Here is a 19485-nt window from a genome sequence, read left to right as displayed (position 1 = left end):
CTGGTGTAGCAGTTAGAGTTTTCGCCTTACAGCAAGAGGTTCTCTGGTTCAGTTTTCAGCTGGGGTGCCTTCTTTGTAGAGTATGCATGTCCTCCCTGCATTTGTGTGGGTTTCCTCTGAGTGTGCCAGTTTCCTCTGACATTCCAAAGACATGCAGTAGGTGGATTGGACACTCTGAATTAGCCCTAGGTGTGTGTGTGTGTGTGTGTGTGTGTGTGTGTGTGTGTGTGTGTGTGTGTGTGTGTGTGTGTGTGTGTGTGTGTGTGTGTGTGTTGCACCCTCTAAGAATGGTTGGGCCTTGGGCTAGTAACCTGAGCCTGTAAAACCTGTAACTGCTACAGAAACAATGAGCGCTGAAAGGTGCTCTTTGCCCAATGTACCACATAGTGTATAAACAGGAGAGCGGGAGGGTAGTGATAAATGCATTATATGTGGTCCACTTACAGCAGCCTTTGACATTTTTCTTAAGAAAATTCCTGCACTTTGACAAAACTCATGCAGGGCAAGTAATGATAAGACAGAAGTAATTTAGTATTAGGACTGCACCATAGACCTATGAGACATCAACATTAACCACAGGGTGACTAGACTACCTTTCTTATATAGGCTCATAGGAGAGTACTAGGCTAGCTGCCTTTGTGGACCATTTTAAGCCTAGCCAATTTCCTTTTTTGTGCTCAAAATAACCTATCCCAGTTCTGTCTTAAAAACATGTGTGTTTGTGCATTTTTCAAATCGTGCAGCACTGCGGGGCCACTGTTAAACTATTTCAGGTGCCAGAAAGTCTGCTCTTCAAATTTTCTCTTAGAACTAGCTGGTTTCTCAGCAGTAGCATTAAATTTGGAACCCCTGTGACTAGCACTTGCTCTAGAACCTGCTGGAAAGTACTAGGAAGCCTTAAACTGATACAAGCACTCAACTTTCTTTGTTAATAAGGAGAAATTCATTGTAGGCGCTAAACAGCTTATAATTGCAAAGTACCTTGCAAAGGAAAGGGAAAACAGCTCTTGCAGTTTACAAGAAATGCACCTAAACAGGTATGTCCAAGGGTCAGCTTCCAGTGATTTCTCCCGTCCACCTGGTGATTCTGGGCATACTGGGGCAATGCAGCAACTGCCTCATGTACACAGACAACTTTCTTCTCCTACCACCCAACACTACAACCTGTGAGAGATGCACTTACATAGCCAAACTGGAAGCAAGGCTCTCTCCAGCCAAAATTGTGCTAGACAGTCAAGAGGGGAAGGTTAACACTTACAGTACACTTCAAGCAACACAAAGCCCTTCAAACCCCATACCATCAACACCCGCACATAGCAACACTAAACCCACATATGCGAAGGCCCTTAACATTAGCCTGCCCAAGCAACAAGGACCTCCAAAGCTGAAACGCAAACAAACACCAGTCACAACCAAAGTAACACATAGCTCACAACACCAGTGTGCCACCCGACAACAGCCCCTAAGGCAAGACAATGTACGCAACACTTTAGTCATAGGTGACTCTATAGTCAGGCACACTGATGTCCCACTCACCAGGCTGAACAAGGAGAAAATTACAGTCAGTTGCCTGTCGGGTGCCAGGATCCGCCACATAACGCATGCACTCAAGTCACTCCACAACAAGTACAAATACGACTCTGTCATTGTCAATGTTGGAGTGAATGACTTGGAACATACCTCCCTGGACTACATGAAAAGAGACATGGAAGAGCTCTCGGATCATGTGGCCCAGGCAGGTATGACCCTAACCCTGAGTAGCATCCTGCCTTCCACCAGAATGATACCACAGTATAAGGACAAAATGATTGACTTCAACAACTGGCTAAGCTTCTGGTGTCATTCAAAGGGGATCCAGTATCTGTCTGCCTGGGACGAATGATCGACAAAACACGATGCTTTGCCAGAAATGGTCAGTACCTGTCACCCCTGAGATTCAGGTTACTGGGTAAAGCTCTTGCCACCCCTATAGTGCCTTTTTTAGGCAAGGTTCAAAGGATAAAACCACCACCGTAACAGATACAAGTATGCAAAATCTGAAGGTAATGCTACTCAGTGCTAGAAGTCTAAACCTCAAAGTGCACTCTCTCGAGGCACTCCTAAAAATGGAGAACATCAATATTTGTGCAGTAACTGAGACCTGGTTCAAGGCCCCAGAGAGCACCCCTGCAATACCAGGCTACAACTCTTACCACATGTTTTGGCCATCAAACCAAGACCGAAACACTAAAGGTGGAGGAGTGTCCATATTCACCAAGGATATTCACACCTCCAGGCTAGTTGCTCAACACAATGCATCTGAAATTCTCCAGGTGCAACTAATACTAGGTAAGACTGCAATCCAAATTATAGCTTGCTACAGGTCCCCCACCATGCCCCAAGATTCTCTCTACACCTTTCTAAACATACTGGAAAATATTAGGATACAACCAAATACCCTAATACTGGGTGATTTCAACTACCCTGCCATTAACTGGGAAAACTATTCGGGTACCAACATGTTTTCCCAGTGGTTCTTGGAATTCATAAATTCCAACACCCTGGATCAGATCAACTAATCCATTGTCCCACCAGGAGCTCCAATATCCTAGACCTAGTCATTACCAACATGGGAGATAGATGCTCCACACCAGTGGTCACCCCCTCATTGGTCAGGTCTGACCATAAGCTAATCACCCTTGACATCCACCCCCCGCCCCCAGTAAGGAAACCTCCGTAAAAAAACTTCTCCAAAGCCAACTTCATGCTACTCAAGTGAGAAGTGACAAACTTCATGACACCCAGGTAGACGGGAATTGAAAGTTCAACTGCTGAATCCTACAGTAAGGCACTGTACAAGCACATCCACTCGTGCATGGATCGTGCCATCCCAAATAGAACCAAAATTCTCTCCTCCAAAAAAGGAAGCCAGTCTGGTGGTCCCCTGCCATAAACAAACTATACAACAGAAGAAAGAAACTGTAGCAGAAAAAGAGGAAAATCCCAGGATGCAAAAAACTCCCTTACCAGCCTCAGTAAGAAGCTGAGATCCCTCATAAAATCCTCCAAAGCTAGTTACAAAAATAAAATTGCTAAATATTCCAAAGACAACCACAAGGCAGTCTATAGTTATGTCAAGAATCTAAATGGCAATGCTCAACTCTGTTCTGAGCTACAACAGAATGACATTAAATATACTGATCCCAAGGATATTGCCAATATCCTGGCAGATCGATTTAGTGCCAACTTCACCCCCCTCTCACCCCCTACCAAAAGATTGCCAAATTCCAGTAATCATGGCCACACAGGTAGAAACCGCACTTTTCAAAGCTAAGAATACAGCATCCATGAGACCAGATGACATCCCAGGCTGTGTACTACATGAACTACAAAATGAACTGACACCTCACCTAAGTGTCATGTTTAATCATAGCCTCACCTCAGGCTTCACTGAGTGGCGCACAGCTACAGTTATCCCACTCTACAAGGGGGGATCCACCTTGGATCCTGGAAACTACTGTCCCATCAGTCTGACAAGCCTGATCTGCAAGGTCATGGAACTCATTATCATGGAACGCATAAACAAAGACATTGGCAACCTTCAAACACTGGACTCCACCCAGTTTGGGTTTGTGAAGGGCCAATCATCTCTCCTGAACCTGACCGACTTCTTCAAATCAGTCTCCAGAGCTGTGGATGAGGGTAATGTGGTCCACACAGCCTATGTGGACCTCGCCAAGTCCTTTTACACCATCCCTCACTCTGGAATCATATATAAACTTACTAAGCTTGGCATAAATCCCTATGTCACTCGATGGGTTGCCAGCTGGTTTACTGACAGAACCCAGACTGTAAAAGTAGCCAACTCCAAATCCAGCTCCAGACAGGTGACAAGTGGAGTACCTCAGGGTTTAGTCCTGGGACCGCTCTTGTTTGGCATCTACTTCTCTGAAGTACAGGCCAACACTAAGGGACTCTGGCTAACAAAGTTCGCAGATGACTGCAAACTGGGAGCCATTATTGAATCCCCAAATGATGTGGATATTCTACAAAAGGGCCTTACAGAAACAGATGCTTGGTGCCAGAGCCATGGGCTCAAGCTTAATGCCAAGAAATGTATAGTTATCCCCTTTGGGAAAAAACATGTACCCCATGAATTACCACATAGGTGGCAGTACACTAAACACTGAAAGTGTGATAAGAGACTTAGGGACACAGGTGGACAGTGGTCTCACCTTCAATAACCACATCGCCACAACAGTCAGGAAATCCTTCTGTGTGGCACACCTCACCACTAAGGGCTTTTCATCCAGAAAAAATGAGGTCATTGTCTCACTGTACTCGTCCCTCATTAGACCCATTATAGAGTACAATGCCTCGTTTGGTATGTACCTCACAAGACATCTGCAACAGCTGGAAAGGCCGCAGAAATACCTCAATAAAAGAATCACATGCCTAAAGCAGATGCCGTATGCTGACCATCTAAAAAATCTCCAGCTATACTCTGTGGCATATCGTCTACTCAGATGTGATGTCTGCTTAACATACAAGACCATGTCAAACCCTGAGGTGTTGGACATGCTCCATTTAAAGAAATCCCACTCTCTCAAGAGCCACATGCTCCAGGGATCTAAACCTTGTCATCACAATGAAAAAAAAACATGCTGGAGGGATAGGTTCCTGACCCAGAGACTCCCCATACTCTGGAATAGACTGCCCATACATGTCAAGCAGAGTGCATCCTTGACCCTCTTCAAAAGGATCCTTGACAATTGGATGGGAGACAGGAAATTCACCTTGGGGATTACATCAGTTGCCCTGCTAGACAGGGGTCCAGGGAAGTAAATATTGTGGGAAGAAATATCCAGGGAATTGTTTTGGCTAGGTTTGTATAGGCCCTAGGGCCGATAGCCTAGTACCAACCTATGACCCTATATTATTATAGATTGGCCTTATCCATTTCATGGTTCATAATTATATATTACCCCAAATGAGAATAACTGGGATCATACCATAGATAATTTGAGGGAACCCATGCAAGGGATAAAGCATTTAGGAACTGCATCTGTCCATTAGTACTAGTGGGGAAGTCCTGGGATCATTTTCCTGTTTTACATTCATAAATTTAAGTTGCACTTGAAAATGGACATGGATGAACATTATTTTATGCGGATGTGGAGTCTGTTCCATAGCAGTGGTATCCCCTCAGAAATATACCTTTTCCTCCAATGCATTCTGCTGATGTTGCAAAAGAGATATACAGAACAAGCAGATAAAGTATCAGTATATTCCTAAGTCACTGTCTTTTGCAATGCATCTTAAAAGAGCACAATAACAAGATCATCCATTTTGAGCCTTAGCATCCTCGGTTAGTACTTCTGCACCTCAATCTACCTGTCATCCTCTCTGTTTTTAATGATATGTGTCCATTGATACACAGCTGTCATACATATCTTACACTAAATTGTACTGAAGGTGATGATTTGGAATTACAAGCAGTTTTTCCTAATCTTGTATGAGCTCAACAGAGATCTAATATGATACAAGAGGAACTGAAACAGCAGTGCTTAGTTCTACAGCTAGGAAAAATACAGGTAGTAGCTGCATTTTAAAAATGTATGTCATTAAACACAGACATATCATAACACTGTTTTGGGCTAAGATTTAATTTGCAAAATTACATTAGAACCATATTGTATCCAAGAAGATAAACCTTACTCCACAAGGCCCAAAGAAACATTAGAAGTGTTCATTTATACTATTCAAATCAGGTTTATAAATGCTGTGGACTAGAAGCCCTTCACCCTGACATTTGTTGCAGGTAGCATTTGTTCTTTGTTGTTGTGTTAGTTTTTTTAACTGTGTTTGCTCACTGTTATTTTTCTTTTCAGTTTTGTTGCACCTGTTTGCTCTCCATGACTATGATAAAAGTGGTTGTTTGGATGGTCTGGAACTCATGAGGCTTCTGTCTGAATTCCTTTCTCAATATTCTTCTGACCAACAGACTCCAGAATTGGTAAGATTATACGTGGGCTCAGACATTCATATCTGAAATTTTCGTCCCATCAGTATGAACCACATGGTGTTTTGTGTTCCAATGAGCCTTTCTATATTCTGCCATTTCTAGAAATACCTGTAGTAAATCACTGTATTTAATAGTTTGAATGTACAGTTGGCAGGAAACTTTGTCTTTTTGAACTGAATGGCATGTGTACAGTGTGAAGTACTATCACGCAGAGACATAACTAGGTTAGGGTGAAGGGAGCACCTGCCCCAGGCGCAAGCTGTTAGGAGTTGCAAGTGGCAGCCGCAAATGATACGCAAGTGCAGTACTGGCATTGATTTATGAAACTGAAGATATTGCAGCTACATAAATGAATGCTGATACTGTATTTGCTGTTATGATTGAAGCACTTAGTGTGTGTGTGTGTGTGTGTGTGTGTGTGTGTGTGTGTGTGTGTGTGTGTGTGTGTTCAAAAATTAGGAAGCTGCTTGTTACAGTTAACTTAGCAGCTTGCTACAGCTGCAGAGTTTTTTTTTATTTTTAGTTTTTGCACTTCAAGTTTGAGTTCAGAGTTTCCAGTTTAAGGAACTGCCCAGGGGTGCCAGATGTCTTGGCTATGCTATTGGTACTACCAAGTAGTTGCATTCCTTGACATTTAACCAAAGTCGCTTCTGACATGACTTCAAATATTTGTGTATTAAGGGCTGTAGCTAATTTGATCAGACTGCCTTGAAGAGTGGATAAAAATGTCATCTTTTTTGAGAGTGCAGCTAATATCAGCAACACATGCAGACTTATTTACATTTATTGTGTTGTTTCAGGTAAGCAAAGACCTACTAGCAGAACTGCTCAATTTCAATGGTAACGGGAGTTTTGGCATTAATGGTTGACTTGTTCAGTGTCATATTCATTATTATTATTATTATTTCACATTTTATTCATATAACATACACAGCATACATGCACATTGACATGATGACGTGGAAATGATTTTTGCACTGAGCTGATTCATAAAGAGAGAGAGGCAATTCTGCCAATAAACAAACTAAATAAATAAGAGAAGGCACTCCCCCAAATAAACAAACAAATGCGGTCTTTGGGTTGGGTCACTGTAAACTAAACCATCACATCTCGGGTTTACATATCTTCTATGTCTCATTTTCCTGATAAGATTTTTCCAAGTAGTAGCTCACTTCCTTATGATGAACCAACACAGGTCTAATGTCAATGATGTTACTGCCATAGGTGGTGGGAGGCTTCATTATGTATCCTGAACTGTTCTTCACTCTGTTCAGTTCTCTTAATTATTTCTGAGTGTTGCTGATACCTCAGTATTTCTGAAGATGATTTTAGTTACACAGAGATTCAATCTATAGCTGTTTTTCACAGTTTCACAGTTTTGTCCTGTCTTTCTTACTATAACTGGAGCTATCTATGAGAAGGGAAAAGACCAAGATATGACATCAGTACAGATAATTAGTATGCTTATTGGTGGTGCTGCGGTAGCGTTGTCACCTCACAGTAAGACGTTGTCCTGTTCGATTCTCAGCTAAAGCGTCTTCTGTGTGGAGACATGCATGAATGGGTGCACCTTCGTTGAAGGTTGTGCGTCAGGGCTGGCAACTCGGCACATAAAAATCTACTGCCAATCATTAGTGGACCGGAGTTCCGCTGTGGTGACCCCTAACCAGGAAAAGCCGAAAGACACAACAACAGCATTGTAGGCAATACAATGTAGACTACATTACACAGTACTTTTTCTAACCACAATGCTGAAAAATATGAGACTCATGCTAAATTACACAGGCTAGTAGGTTAAGACACCTAGAAGTGTTTAATTAATATTTACCAGAAAAACAATTAAAGATTTTGGAGAAGAAGTCAAAGAAGATGAGGAAAATGAGGAACCTTATTCCAAAGAGGGATGAATGCATTCACAGCAGGAAGGAATCCATGCCATCAAGCTCTGGTGATCAGCAAGAATCTGTGAGTCCTGCTGAGCTGTGTACCATGGCAACTCCTAAAACAGAGGCTTGAAGACATACACAAAGGAGCCAAAGCAGCCTGCATTGGCCCTAGTGTCGCAGAGATTTCTAGAAAGACAGCCATCTCTATTAGTACCTACCTGTGTAATGCGGTTTACTGTCAAATGACTGAAAACCAAAAGACTGAATACATGTTTAATGCAAGGGGCAAGCCCCCCTGCTCCCCTCATGTGGGGGGCTGCACCTCTCACACCCCCTGCTAACTATAAATACCAACTCCAAGATCGTACAACAGTGGAGAAGGGACAAATTTCATCATTCAGTATTTTGATTTTCCGTCACTTGACAGTAAACTAGGTAATACCAAGGATAATACAAGGAGGTGAAAGGTACAAAAGATTGAGATGGTTCCATCATAGAGGAGACTAATGCCACAGCAGCAGTGAAGGTTACGAACACATCTCAGCACATTTCTACCTGAATTATACATTCACCTTTGTCTGATAATAAGTTATCGGTGAAAGAGGTTCAGTCAGCAACTTCAGGGCAGTAACAAGGACCAAACTGCAAGTTACTTTCAGAGGCCAAACCACATCCTTGTTTATACCACCTGAACATAAACCTTCACTGCTACCTCTTTTCATGGAATGAAAATCAAAAAAAAACAAAGAGGATCCCTTTTTCTCTTTTGTGAGGTGTGTAATAGTGTTATTAAACTCATGTATACTTCCCTTAGTATATACATTCTGACCATGAAGATGTTTCAGATGAGGCATCCAGTTCTTCACCTGAGCATACCATATGTAGTGTAACCATGAATATTATGGGACAGATGTTTATCTGGCCTATTACTAAGATTGATTTATCAAAAGGTGTTATTTATTTTATTTTATTTATTTATTAATAAATAAATAAAAAGGTGTTATGAAGAAATGCTGAAAGTATCTACGTGTGGAGGCAGGATTTCACTTATATTTATTAGGTCTGAGTATTAATTGAAACATAACAGTCTGCACCCTGACATGCAAGTGTCAATTTACAAGTCTGTAGTGATGCTATACCTGTAGCTGCAATGACAATTACAATCACTTGAAGGAATGTCTTGGTTAAGTCTGTGAAATTATTAGAAAATGTAAAAAGCTCTGATATTAAATGCTTCTGTTATGGGAAATTCTATTTTTCTTTAGCCAGCCAACTGCTACTTTACTGAAAACACTACAGATAAAAGTCAGCAGTGCTAAATCTCACAAAACTGGATAGCATCAATCCCAAACAACTGCCCTGCTACTTAAAGATAAGTATATACATGTAAAATACATGTATAGCAATTATGTCCTCCTAAACAACGAATACAAGACAAAACGTTTTCTTTTCCACATTCTCCATATAGAAGTATGATTTAAAATGAAAGTGCTCAGGAATTAATGACTTGTACCCTTTTCTTTTACCTTTATCAACCCCTAGGAGAAATGGAAAGTATCACCACACTTAGGCATTAGTAAATTTTGGCAATCACCATACTCATAAAATAGTCATAAAATGGATACCATCTGTTCATGCAAAGTCTAAATGCCAGTCTTCCTTGAAACAAAAAAAAAAATGATCACCTAATGTTTATGTTCCACCATGGTTACTTATCTTAAGGAAAACTTTTGAATCATCTTTGCTTGAAGTCTTCCTACTGTAAATGAAGCACCTGCATATTGAGGAAAGAGATGTTTTCCTCATTTGCAGACCTTTACTATATAAAGGTTCCGTGCTGTTTATTTCATTTTAAAGCACATTTTAACATGCAAAATTACACAAAGGATATTATCGCTTCATATCATTATACCTAAAGGTTTATTATTACCAGATGTGCTAAAAGAATAATCGGTCTCACTAAAAATGTTTGTAATAAAAACAGCTTAGTGGATCACCTCTATGTCAAAGCTTGTTTATTAGGTGGATGTTAAAGGTTATTCCACATCCTGTAATTCTGTTATTAGTGATTTACTTTGCACACTGATATTAAGTATTTACTTTATCTTTAACTGATATACTTCTAAAGAACAGATTTAAAGGTGTGCTTACTGACAGAACTTATTTTCCTTTCAAACCGTTGTCTTGTAAATAATTGGTGGTAGCATGAGAGTGACTGAGAGACAATTTAATTTAAGGTCTGGGAAGGAAGATATTACTCTCCATTAATAATAAAACATGAACAATTCATCTGTCTGTCCCTGGCTACGACCATTATCAGTTCTTTAAAACTCTAACATAAAACAAAGAAATGTTATGTTCCTAAAGGTAAGAAATACCAGTCATGTTTAAAAACGTAAAATGGCAGATGCTAGTGAAAGTGAACTGCTATATATACATTTATCAATTCTCTGTTTTAAGCAGTATAGCAACTAGTATCTTACTTTTTATGAAAACAGTTGCTAGATGTAGACAATAAATTGTAATGAATCCACTTGAACCAATGGAAATTCATGAAAAAGGTGATTCAAGTAGTGGTAATATTTGGGTATCAAACAAAATAGATATATAACTGAATTATTAACATCCTTAACCAATTATGTAGATCTTGTCTGAGTAAAAAAGTAGGAAAGAAAAATTTTCATTCATAGCTAGCAGTTAGTGCGATATCCATGCAGGAATTTTCATGTGGAAGCTGTAACAAAATGTCACGTAGCTTTTAAAAGAATGTTCTCTAGTCCACATTGTTTCAAAAATGAATTCTCTCTGTAGCAACAAAAAGTTAAGTTATACAAATAAAACACTTTTTTAAGTCATATTGAAGGAGGAAGAGACTGACTGTAAATGGAATAAAATCTCTCTTTTATGAAATGAGAGAGATGTCAGATAAGGAAGTACTTCAGAACTAATTTCCTTTTTTGAACATTTGTGTGCCTAATCTCTGCATATACTAACAATTTACCAACAAATATACCAGCTTATGTCGAGAGCAGTTCAGCCATTCATGATAAAAAGGCCTCATCAAGATTTCCATTTAAAATGGAGAGCAGGTAGCATGCTTTTGACTCAGATCCCTCCAGCCATTTCTGAAATTCCTGTTTAACCAAGTTTATTCATCTATTACTGCACGGTTAGCAGAACACTGATAACTAACTAATTTAACTGTTGACTTGAGTCTTGTGTCTTGGAAAAAAAGAAACAAATGAAAAAGGAGAAAGCAGAACCTACCAGCATAGAAAGACATAAAATTGAACTGCTAATGATGCAAATATTATATCTCCAAAAAGAATAGCTTAAGTCAAGTGGCCAGAATGAGTTCTCAGGAATGGACCTCCAATGACACTAAGTGTGACACTGTCTTACATGAACTACAAAATATCAGTTTTCCTTAAAAAAATATATAGGCGGGGGCAAGAGTAAGGGAGCCATATCATTCCACTTGGACCATATGGTTGACTTGGATAACACAGTATCTGACCTTCAAAACTGGCTAGCCAATGCAGAGTCACATGGAGAGCTAGCAGAAGCCAGGTTGGTGGGCCAGGAAGACATGGCTCACTGAAAAAATATACATTTTTAATGGGCTTTCCAAGGATCTGGAGGGTTGGGATTCTATTAATTTTATCTTCAAGACTATTAGAATGGTCTGGGTTCCTGGTGGATGCCTCTCAAACAGACTTTTCCTGCAACAGACTATGAGATTTCACATGGCTAGCCTGATTTTCGCTAGGTTCAAGGCTTACAATGTAAAGGAGAAGATCCTGTCACTACTTTAGACACCTGAGAAAACTATTATACTAGATGATAAAAGAGTCTACTGGTGACTTTCTTGCCAGTTATCAAATAGCTGAAGAAAAGAGGTTGGAAATCTCAGGTTTTATACCTATCCCTTCTGTGGAAATATACTCCAACTGGGCAGGTCACTGCATCATAGGTTCATAGGTTGGTTCATAGGTTGGTACTAGGCTATCGGCCCTAGGGCCTATGCAAGCCTAGCCATAACAATTCCTTGGATATTTCTTCCCACAATATTTACTTCTCCAGGCCCCTGTCTAGCAGGGTGCTGACATGAACCCCGGGTGAATTTCCTATCTCCCATCCAATCATCAAGGTTCCTTTTGAAGAGGGCCAAAGAGGCGCTCTGCTTGATATGTATGGGCAGTCTATTGCAGAGTATGGGGAGTCTCTGGGTCAGGAACCTATCCCTCCAGCATGTTTTGTTCATTGTGATGATAAGGTTTAGATCCCTGGAGCGTGTGGCTCTGACGCATTGGGATTTCTTTAAGTGGAGCATGTCCAACAGCTCAGGGTTTGACATGGCCTTGTATGTTAAGCAGAGATCGCCTCTGAGTAGACGGTATGCCACAGAGTATAGCTGGAGTTTTTTTAGAGGGTCAGTATATGGCATCTGGTTTAGGCCTGTGATTCTTTTAGTGAGGTATTTCTGTGGCCTTTCAAGCTGTTGCAGATGTCTTGTGAAGTACATACCAAACGGGGCATTATACTCTATAATTGGTCTAATGAGGGATGAGTACAGTGGGACAATGACCTCCTTTTTTCTGGATGAAAAGCCCTTAGTGATGAGGTGTGCCACATAGAAGGATTTCCTGACTGTTGTGGCAATGTGGTAATTGAAAGTGAGACCACTGTCCACCTGTGTCCCTAAGTCTCTCATCACACTTTCGATGTTTAGTGTCCTGCCATCTATGTGGTAATTCATGGGTACATGTTTTTTTCCAGAGGGGATAACTATACATTTCTTGGCATTAAGCTTGAGCCCATGGCTCTGGCACCATGCATCTGTTTCTGTAAGGCCCTTTTGTAGAATATCCACATCATTTGGGGATTCAATAATGGCTCCCAGTTTGCAGTCATCTGCAAACTTTGTTAGCCAGAGTCCCTTAGTGTTGGCCTATACTTCAGAGAAGTAGATGCCAAACAAGAGTGGTCCCAGGACTGAACCCTGAGGTACTCCACTTATCACTTGTCTGGAGCTGGATTTGGAGTCGGCTACTTTTACTGTCTAGGTTCTGTCAGTAAGCCAGTTAGCAACCCATCGAGTGACGTAGGGATTTATGCCCAGCTTAGTAAGTTTATCTATGATTCTGGAGTGGGGGATGGTGTCAAAGGCCTTGGCCAGGTCCAGATAGGCTGTGTGGACTGCCTTACCCTCGTCCACAGCTCTGGAGACTGATTCAAAGAAGTCACTCAGATTCAGGAGACAAGGGAAGAAGCCCTAAAAAAGCTGAAAGACTTTCCCCAAGGATGGCAAGCCACAATGGCAGCCTACCCACACTATGGTTCAACCCTCCAGTAATGCTAGGTTGGCAGTTATGTCCTCTCCTTCGTCCTCACAAGAACCATTTCCTTTATTTAAGAAGAGGGTATTTAAGAAGATAGTCACTCCTTTTTTATCAGTCCTGGAACAGTAACAATGCCCATTAAAAATTCTTTCACTGCAGTATTTCAATGTGTGTTGTTAGGAATATATGAGAGATAGCAACAGCACACATTTATAGCTATTCTGCATTTACTAGAGAGATGTTATCCAAATAATTCTCACTACTTCCTACTCCCTGGTGTTTCAGTTATTATTCAAGCATTTGGACATTTTAAAGTTAGATGCTGTTGGAGCTTTTTTGAATGAATGGTAATTATTTAACTGCAGTGTATGGTTTATAGAGACATGTTTTTGGCAGGAAGAACTTTGAATTTCTTTATGCAGACCTCTCTTTATGTACTAGTCAGCAGCTCAGTTTTAGGTTAAGTTACGCACAACGGGGAGGGATACTGCAGTGCATGCCTCTTACTACTGAGACAGAAGGCTTTTGAGATAGCACTTACATTTTGTCTCTGTTATCTGACTGTTCGTTTTCTTTTAAGAGGGTCAGTAAGAGGAGAAAACACTAAGAAGCCTTAGGCTAAGCACCCCTCTTGGTTCTTCCAATATGCATATAGTCACATGATAACCTCTCCATTTTCATACCCATCCTTTTTATGGGGTGTACAGTATTTACCCAATCCTGACATGGCTGCTTTTAGTTGTCTTGCAGAAATGGGCTTCAAGGCTTCTTAGATGGACTTTCCTATATGTCCTGGTCATCTATCAATTGGACTTGTAAATCTTGAACACTGTAAGTACCTGTTGATTGCTTTTTTATGTAAAGGTCTGCCTCATGGAGTACTATTAAAGTATTGGTTCACTTCATAGTTTAACTAACTACATAACATCCTGAGAAAGAGTGTGGTACAGTGGTTAGTGTTGTCGCCTCACAGCAAGAGGTTCTCTGGTTCGATCCTTGGCTGAGGTGCCTTCTGTGTGGAGTCTGCATGTCCTCCCTGTGGTCATGTGGGTTTCCTCCGGGTGCTCCGGTTTCCTCCCAAAGACATGCTGTAGGTGGATTGGACACTTTAAAATTGGCCCTAGGTGTGAGTGTGTGCCTCCTGTAGAAGGTTGGGCGACGGGCTAGCAACTTGACACCATAAAACTCTACTGCCAATCATGTAGACAGGTGATCTGCTGTGGCAAGAAGAAGAAGTTAGTTACACAACTAGAAAACTGCAGATTGGAATAGGGGTGGGTTTTCAGCATGCAATTGGGCAAATTGAATGTTCACTCCTACTAAGTTGTGACAATAGCAGATATTCTCCATTTAATAGAGATTGTGTATCTCCTACCTGGAAGATCTGAAGAGGTTTAACCCATTTATATAAGTTTACATATTTTTTACAACTGTTCAAGCAAGGTTTTGCTACTTAATTGGTTTTCTCCTCCATTTTTACATATATTTGTCGGACTTATTCAATTTGCTTAGTGTTGCATGTAAGACTGTCCTGCTTAATGTCATCTTTCATATGTTTATCAACAATGATGTTCTTCGTGTTTCACTGTTGCAGTCATCACATTTGGGTTATCCCTGCCAGGGTAGTCCTCGGCCAGCCTGAATACCAGAGGCTTAGTATTTCTGCATCGGTTGCTGTCACTTCAGGACTGACATCGGGTCATCAGTAATATAAAGTAAGGCAGCCGACGCCATTACATCAGTCTTTCTTGCCATGGAGCCCGAAGCAGAAGCAGTTTGCATGAGTGCCAGTCGGCTGCTGCCTGAGTTTCATCTACCGAACTGAAGCTGAAGTCTTCTAAAGCTACTTACCCCATTGGGGATCCTTTTTTCTTGCACTAACTGAGGTCAGAAAAAGTTAACAGTTGTCTCACCTGTGGAAAGCCAGTACCACACCGAGACTTTCATTCTTACTGCGTCACTTGTTTAGGCCCAGACCATGATGTCCCACGCTGTTACTTCTGTGCTTTGTTCATCGCCAGAACTATCTGTCGTCAGGCCCTTATTGTAGCTAGATATTTTCACTTACAGTCCTCAAACTCCAATATAGCTTCAGTAAGCCATCTGACAGCAGATCTTCTGAAAATACATAAAGATAAAGAGAGAGACAGACTGCACAGGTCCAAACCTACTGACGATGCTCCCGTTAAGCTAGTCATCAGTTCTCCGGTCCTCAGTGAGGTGCTTTCGCAGCCATTGATGCCCGCTTCTGTGGATTCGCAGGCCGCTACTGAGATCCTTTCATAGTCTGGTATGCCGCAAAACTCTTCTTCGACTAAGGATCCTGCAGCCGTTTCTACCATGGATGGGTCCGGAGCCACTGAGCAGGCACCGGCTTCCAAGGAAGCCCTTCACACTACCGATTCTCGACACAAACTGATTTCTTTTGTGACTACCAATGTTCTTCGTGTTTCACTGTTGCAGTCATCACACTTGGGTTATCCTGCCAGGGGTAGCCCTCATTCAGCTCAAATACCAGAGGATTAGTATTTCTGTGTTGGTTGCTGTCGCTCCAGGACTGACATCAGGTCATCAGTGGTATAAAATCAGGCAGCCAACGCCATTACATCAGTCTTTCTTGCCAAGGAGCCCGAAGCAGAAGCAGTTCGTACAAGTGCCAGTCAGCCACTACCTGAGTTTTTTGTTTCCGAATTGAAGTTGAAGTCTTCTAAAGCTAAGTACCCCATTGGGGATCCTTTTTTCTTGCTCTAACCAATGTCAGAAAAAGTTAACAATTGTCTCGGCTGTGGAAATACCACACCGAGATTTCCATTCTTACTGTGTCACCTGTTTAGGCCCAAACCAAGTTGTCCCTCACTGTCGGTTTTGTGCTTTGTTCAACGCCAGAACTATACATCATCTGGTCCTTATCATAGCTAAATATTTTCGCTCTCGATCTCTGTATTCCAAAATGGCTTTAGTAAGCAATCCCTCTACTGATCTTCCAAAAAACCATAAGGATAAAGACAGAGACAGACCACACAGGTCCAAAACTGCTGACAACACTTCCGTTAAGCTAGTCACCAGTTCATCAGTCCTCAGTGAGGCGCTTTCACAGCCCCTGATGCCTGCTTCTGTGGATTCGTAGGCCGCTACCAAGACCCGTTCGGAGTCCCGGTATGCTGCAAGACTCTTCTTTGACTAAGGATCCAGCGGATGTCTCTACCTTGGATGGGTCCAGAGCTGCTGAGCAGGCACTGGCTTCCAATGAAGTTCTTTGCACTACCGATATTCGACACAAACAGACAACTTCTTTCACGTCTTCAGTTCTTTCTAAAACTACCGAGTTTCTAAGGTCCAGGGTATGAACTACTCCTAAAATCTGACGATCCAAGCTCAAGCACCTGCTTCCATGCCTCAATCTCAAATGCTTAAAATGGCGGAAGACCTTATTATGCTTATTAGGAGAAGCCAGCCCACCCCTTCCAAAAAAAAAAAAAAAAGACTTGTCCCCAGCAGTTTTACCTGACCAGGAGTCCGATGACTCTGAGGTTTCTGAATATGAAGACATGCAACCCTTGTCTGCTTTATTCAGATGCAGAGGAATCCATTCCTTCTGTCTCTCCACCAGAGGAGTTTTCATTTGGTGAAACCCTACATACTTTAAGGGAGCATTTCCAATGGGAATGTCTGGACTATCCTCAGTCCAAGAAGAGACTCAGGGAATTCTTAGATTTACCACAGCACAGGCCTTTAGCCATTCCTCCTGTCCTGGATGTTGTGAATGATGTGTTTATGGAATCCAGTTTAACTTCTGGCACCCTCCCACCTGCTCTCAGAATACCTGACAGGTATTACAGAGTCCCTGACTCACACAAATTTCTTTTCAAAAATCCTACTGCTGACCCAGAGGTCATCTCCCAAGGACCTAAAGGAATAAAAGCAACCACAGCTAAGAATCCCACCCCCTCGGACAGGGATTCCCACGCTTTAGACAGAAGGGATGACAAAGTAGACACCTCTGCAACCCTTTCCATTAGAGCACTAAATTGTCATTTCCACATGCTGAAATACCAGCAACATACAATGGAACTCCTAAAACAAAAAATATCTACCTTTTCGGCTTGTGCAGAAAATACAGAGATACAGGAGCTTATGCATTCTGCAAGCTAAGTTGCTAAACACACCTTGCAATGTGGCTTTGACACCCTAGAAGCATCCTGCAGGGCAGCAGTCACATGTTCTGCACTTACAAGGCATGCTTAGCTTAAGGAACAGACCTTGCCAGACCATGTCAAATCAAAACTATTGGATTCACCACTGCACAAAGACAATTTGTTTGGCACCATAGCAGAAGAGGTCTTAAAAAAAGATGGAAGAAAAAGCTAAATCTATGCAGACAGTTAAAGACTTCTTGCAGGTCCAGCCTCTAAGGTTCAACAGGCATTGTCCCTCCAAACACTGGTCCTTTCCAACCCCATCAAGGCCACCTCAGACAAAACCTAGGGAAAGCAGACCCCCCCAGACAGCAGTCCCAGGGATTGCAGAGATCTAAGCAATGGAGTTCCTCCACTTCAAAAACAGGGAGTGCTAAGCCACCCCCTTATGGAAAGAACTCACAATGACTTTACAACTCCACCCCTTACCTCTGCCCACCTGCTTGTGCCCCTAGGAGGAAAACTCTCCTCCCATGCAAAAAACTGGGCCTCCATCACCAACGACCGATGGGTCCTCAACATAGTGTCCCAGAGATACAAATTTTATTTCCACACATTGCCAACCCCAAAAGGGTTCCCAGATCTTCCTCCAAACCAGTGGGCAGATGCCCAAAACCAACTCCATTCCCTGCTGTCCATGAGGGCAATACAGCCGGTTTCTGCAGTCCAGATAGGCCAAGGTTTCTATTTCAGGCTTTTCCTGGTACCCAGAAAGGAGGGCACCTGGTGCCCAAGCCTTGATCTATCAATTCTAAACTCCTTCCTGGTGATACCAAAATTCAAAATGCTCACCTTCCAGCAGCTTCTTCCTATGCTATCCAAGGATGCTTGGTTAGCCACCCTAGACCTAAAAGAGGCCTATCTACACATCCCAATCAGGGATTCTTGCAGGAAATATCTATGTTTCAGGGCAGGATCTATACACTTTCAGTTCTCTGCACTTCCCTTTGGCTTATCCACTGCTCCCAGAGTTTTCACAAAATGCCTGGCTCCAGTCATTGCTTTTTGCAGACAAAGGAATATTCAAATTTACCCATTCTTAGACGACTGCCTGATTCAGGCAGACAGTCAGGAAAAGCTGTTACAGCACCTGACCTTTGTAAAGGACCTACTGATCTCCCTGGGGTATACTATAAACGAAAAGAAATCCAAACTAGTCCCCAATCAAAAAATTGTATTCCTGGGAGCAAGCCTGGACAGATAGCATTCCTTACTCCAGAAAAACAAGCCTGACAGGCTACTTCTCTCAACTAGCTACCAGAACTCAGTTATCTGCAAGGAAAATCCTGCAAGCTCTAGGGTTCATAGCATCCAGCATTCTACTCATTCCATATGCCAGACTGCATATGAGGAAACTTCAATGGTACCTAAAAAGCCTTTGGTGTCTGTAACACTCTCAGGACCTGGAAACTATCATAACTTTGATACCTTTTCTAAGGAAAGATTTTCTTTGGTGGGCAGCAGCAAGCAACCACAACAAGGGCCTTCCCTTTTCACAATCCCACGCCAACCAGACCGTAACCACAGATGCATCAGATTATGCCTGGGGTGCACACCTGGATGGCAGGTGCATTCAGGTCCAATGGAGCCCACATCAAATACATCTGCACATCAACCAAAAAGAGATGCTAACTGTTCAGCATGCTCTGACAGATTTCAGACCCCTACTCTCCCCGGGGCCTCTACTGATCAAAACAGACAACACCACAATGATGTGGTACATCGGCAAGCAGGGAGGAACTCACTCTTATCCCCTCTGCAGGCTAGCTATGACCCTTTGGCACACGGCTTCAGCCATGCAAATTCACCTGCTAGCACAATTCATGCCAGGCTCCCAAAACTCTCTGGCAGACAACTTAAGCAGAAACCTCCTAGACCCACACAAGTGGCAGCTAGACCACAGCACCTTCAACCTTGTAACCCAGAAATCGGGCCCCCCGGAGGTGGACCTCTTTGCCTCCCACAACAATCACCAGCTCAGCAAATTCTGCACCAGGAAAACCTCACAGCAAGGCCTGGAAAGTGAATGCCCTATCTTTCCAATGGGTTAACCTCTC

The 19485-nt window shown here is 42.2% G+C and overlaps 1 protein-coding gene across 3 annotated transcripts in view; it reads left to right on the top strand.

Moving 5' to 3' along the window:
* CGREF1 (cell growth regulator with EF-hand domain 1) overlaps positions 1-19485 on the top strand; it is a 372647-nt gene that overhangs the window by 271069 nt on the left and 82093 nt on the right. For all 3 annotated transcript variants that reach the window (XM_044062355.1, XM_044062354.1, XM_044062357.1), the window contains exon 5: positions 5871-5995. In XM_044062355.1, coding sequence (XP_043918290.1) covers positions 5871-5995 — 125 coding nt within the window. The remainder of the gene's footprint in view (positions 1-5870; positions 5996-19485) is intronic.

The sequence above is a fragment of the Protopterus annectens genome, chromosome 2.part1, assembly GCF_019279795.1.
Source record: "Protopterus annectens isolate FY-2018-M chromosome 2.part1, PAN1.0, whole genome shotgun sequence".
NCBI lineage: Eukaryota > Metazoa > Chordata > Ceratodontiformes > Protopteridae > Protopterus > Protopterus annectens.
The sequence above is the reverse complement of the archived record's forward strand: the minus strand, read 5'-3'. Positions and strand labels throughout refer to the sequence as shown.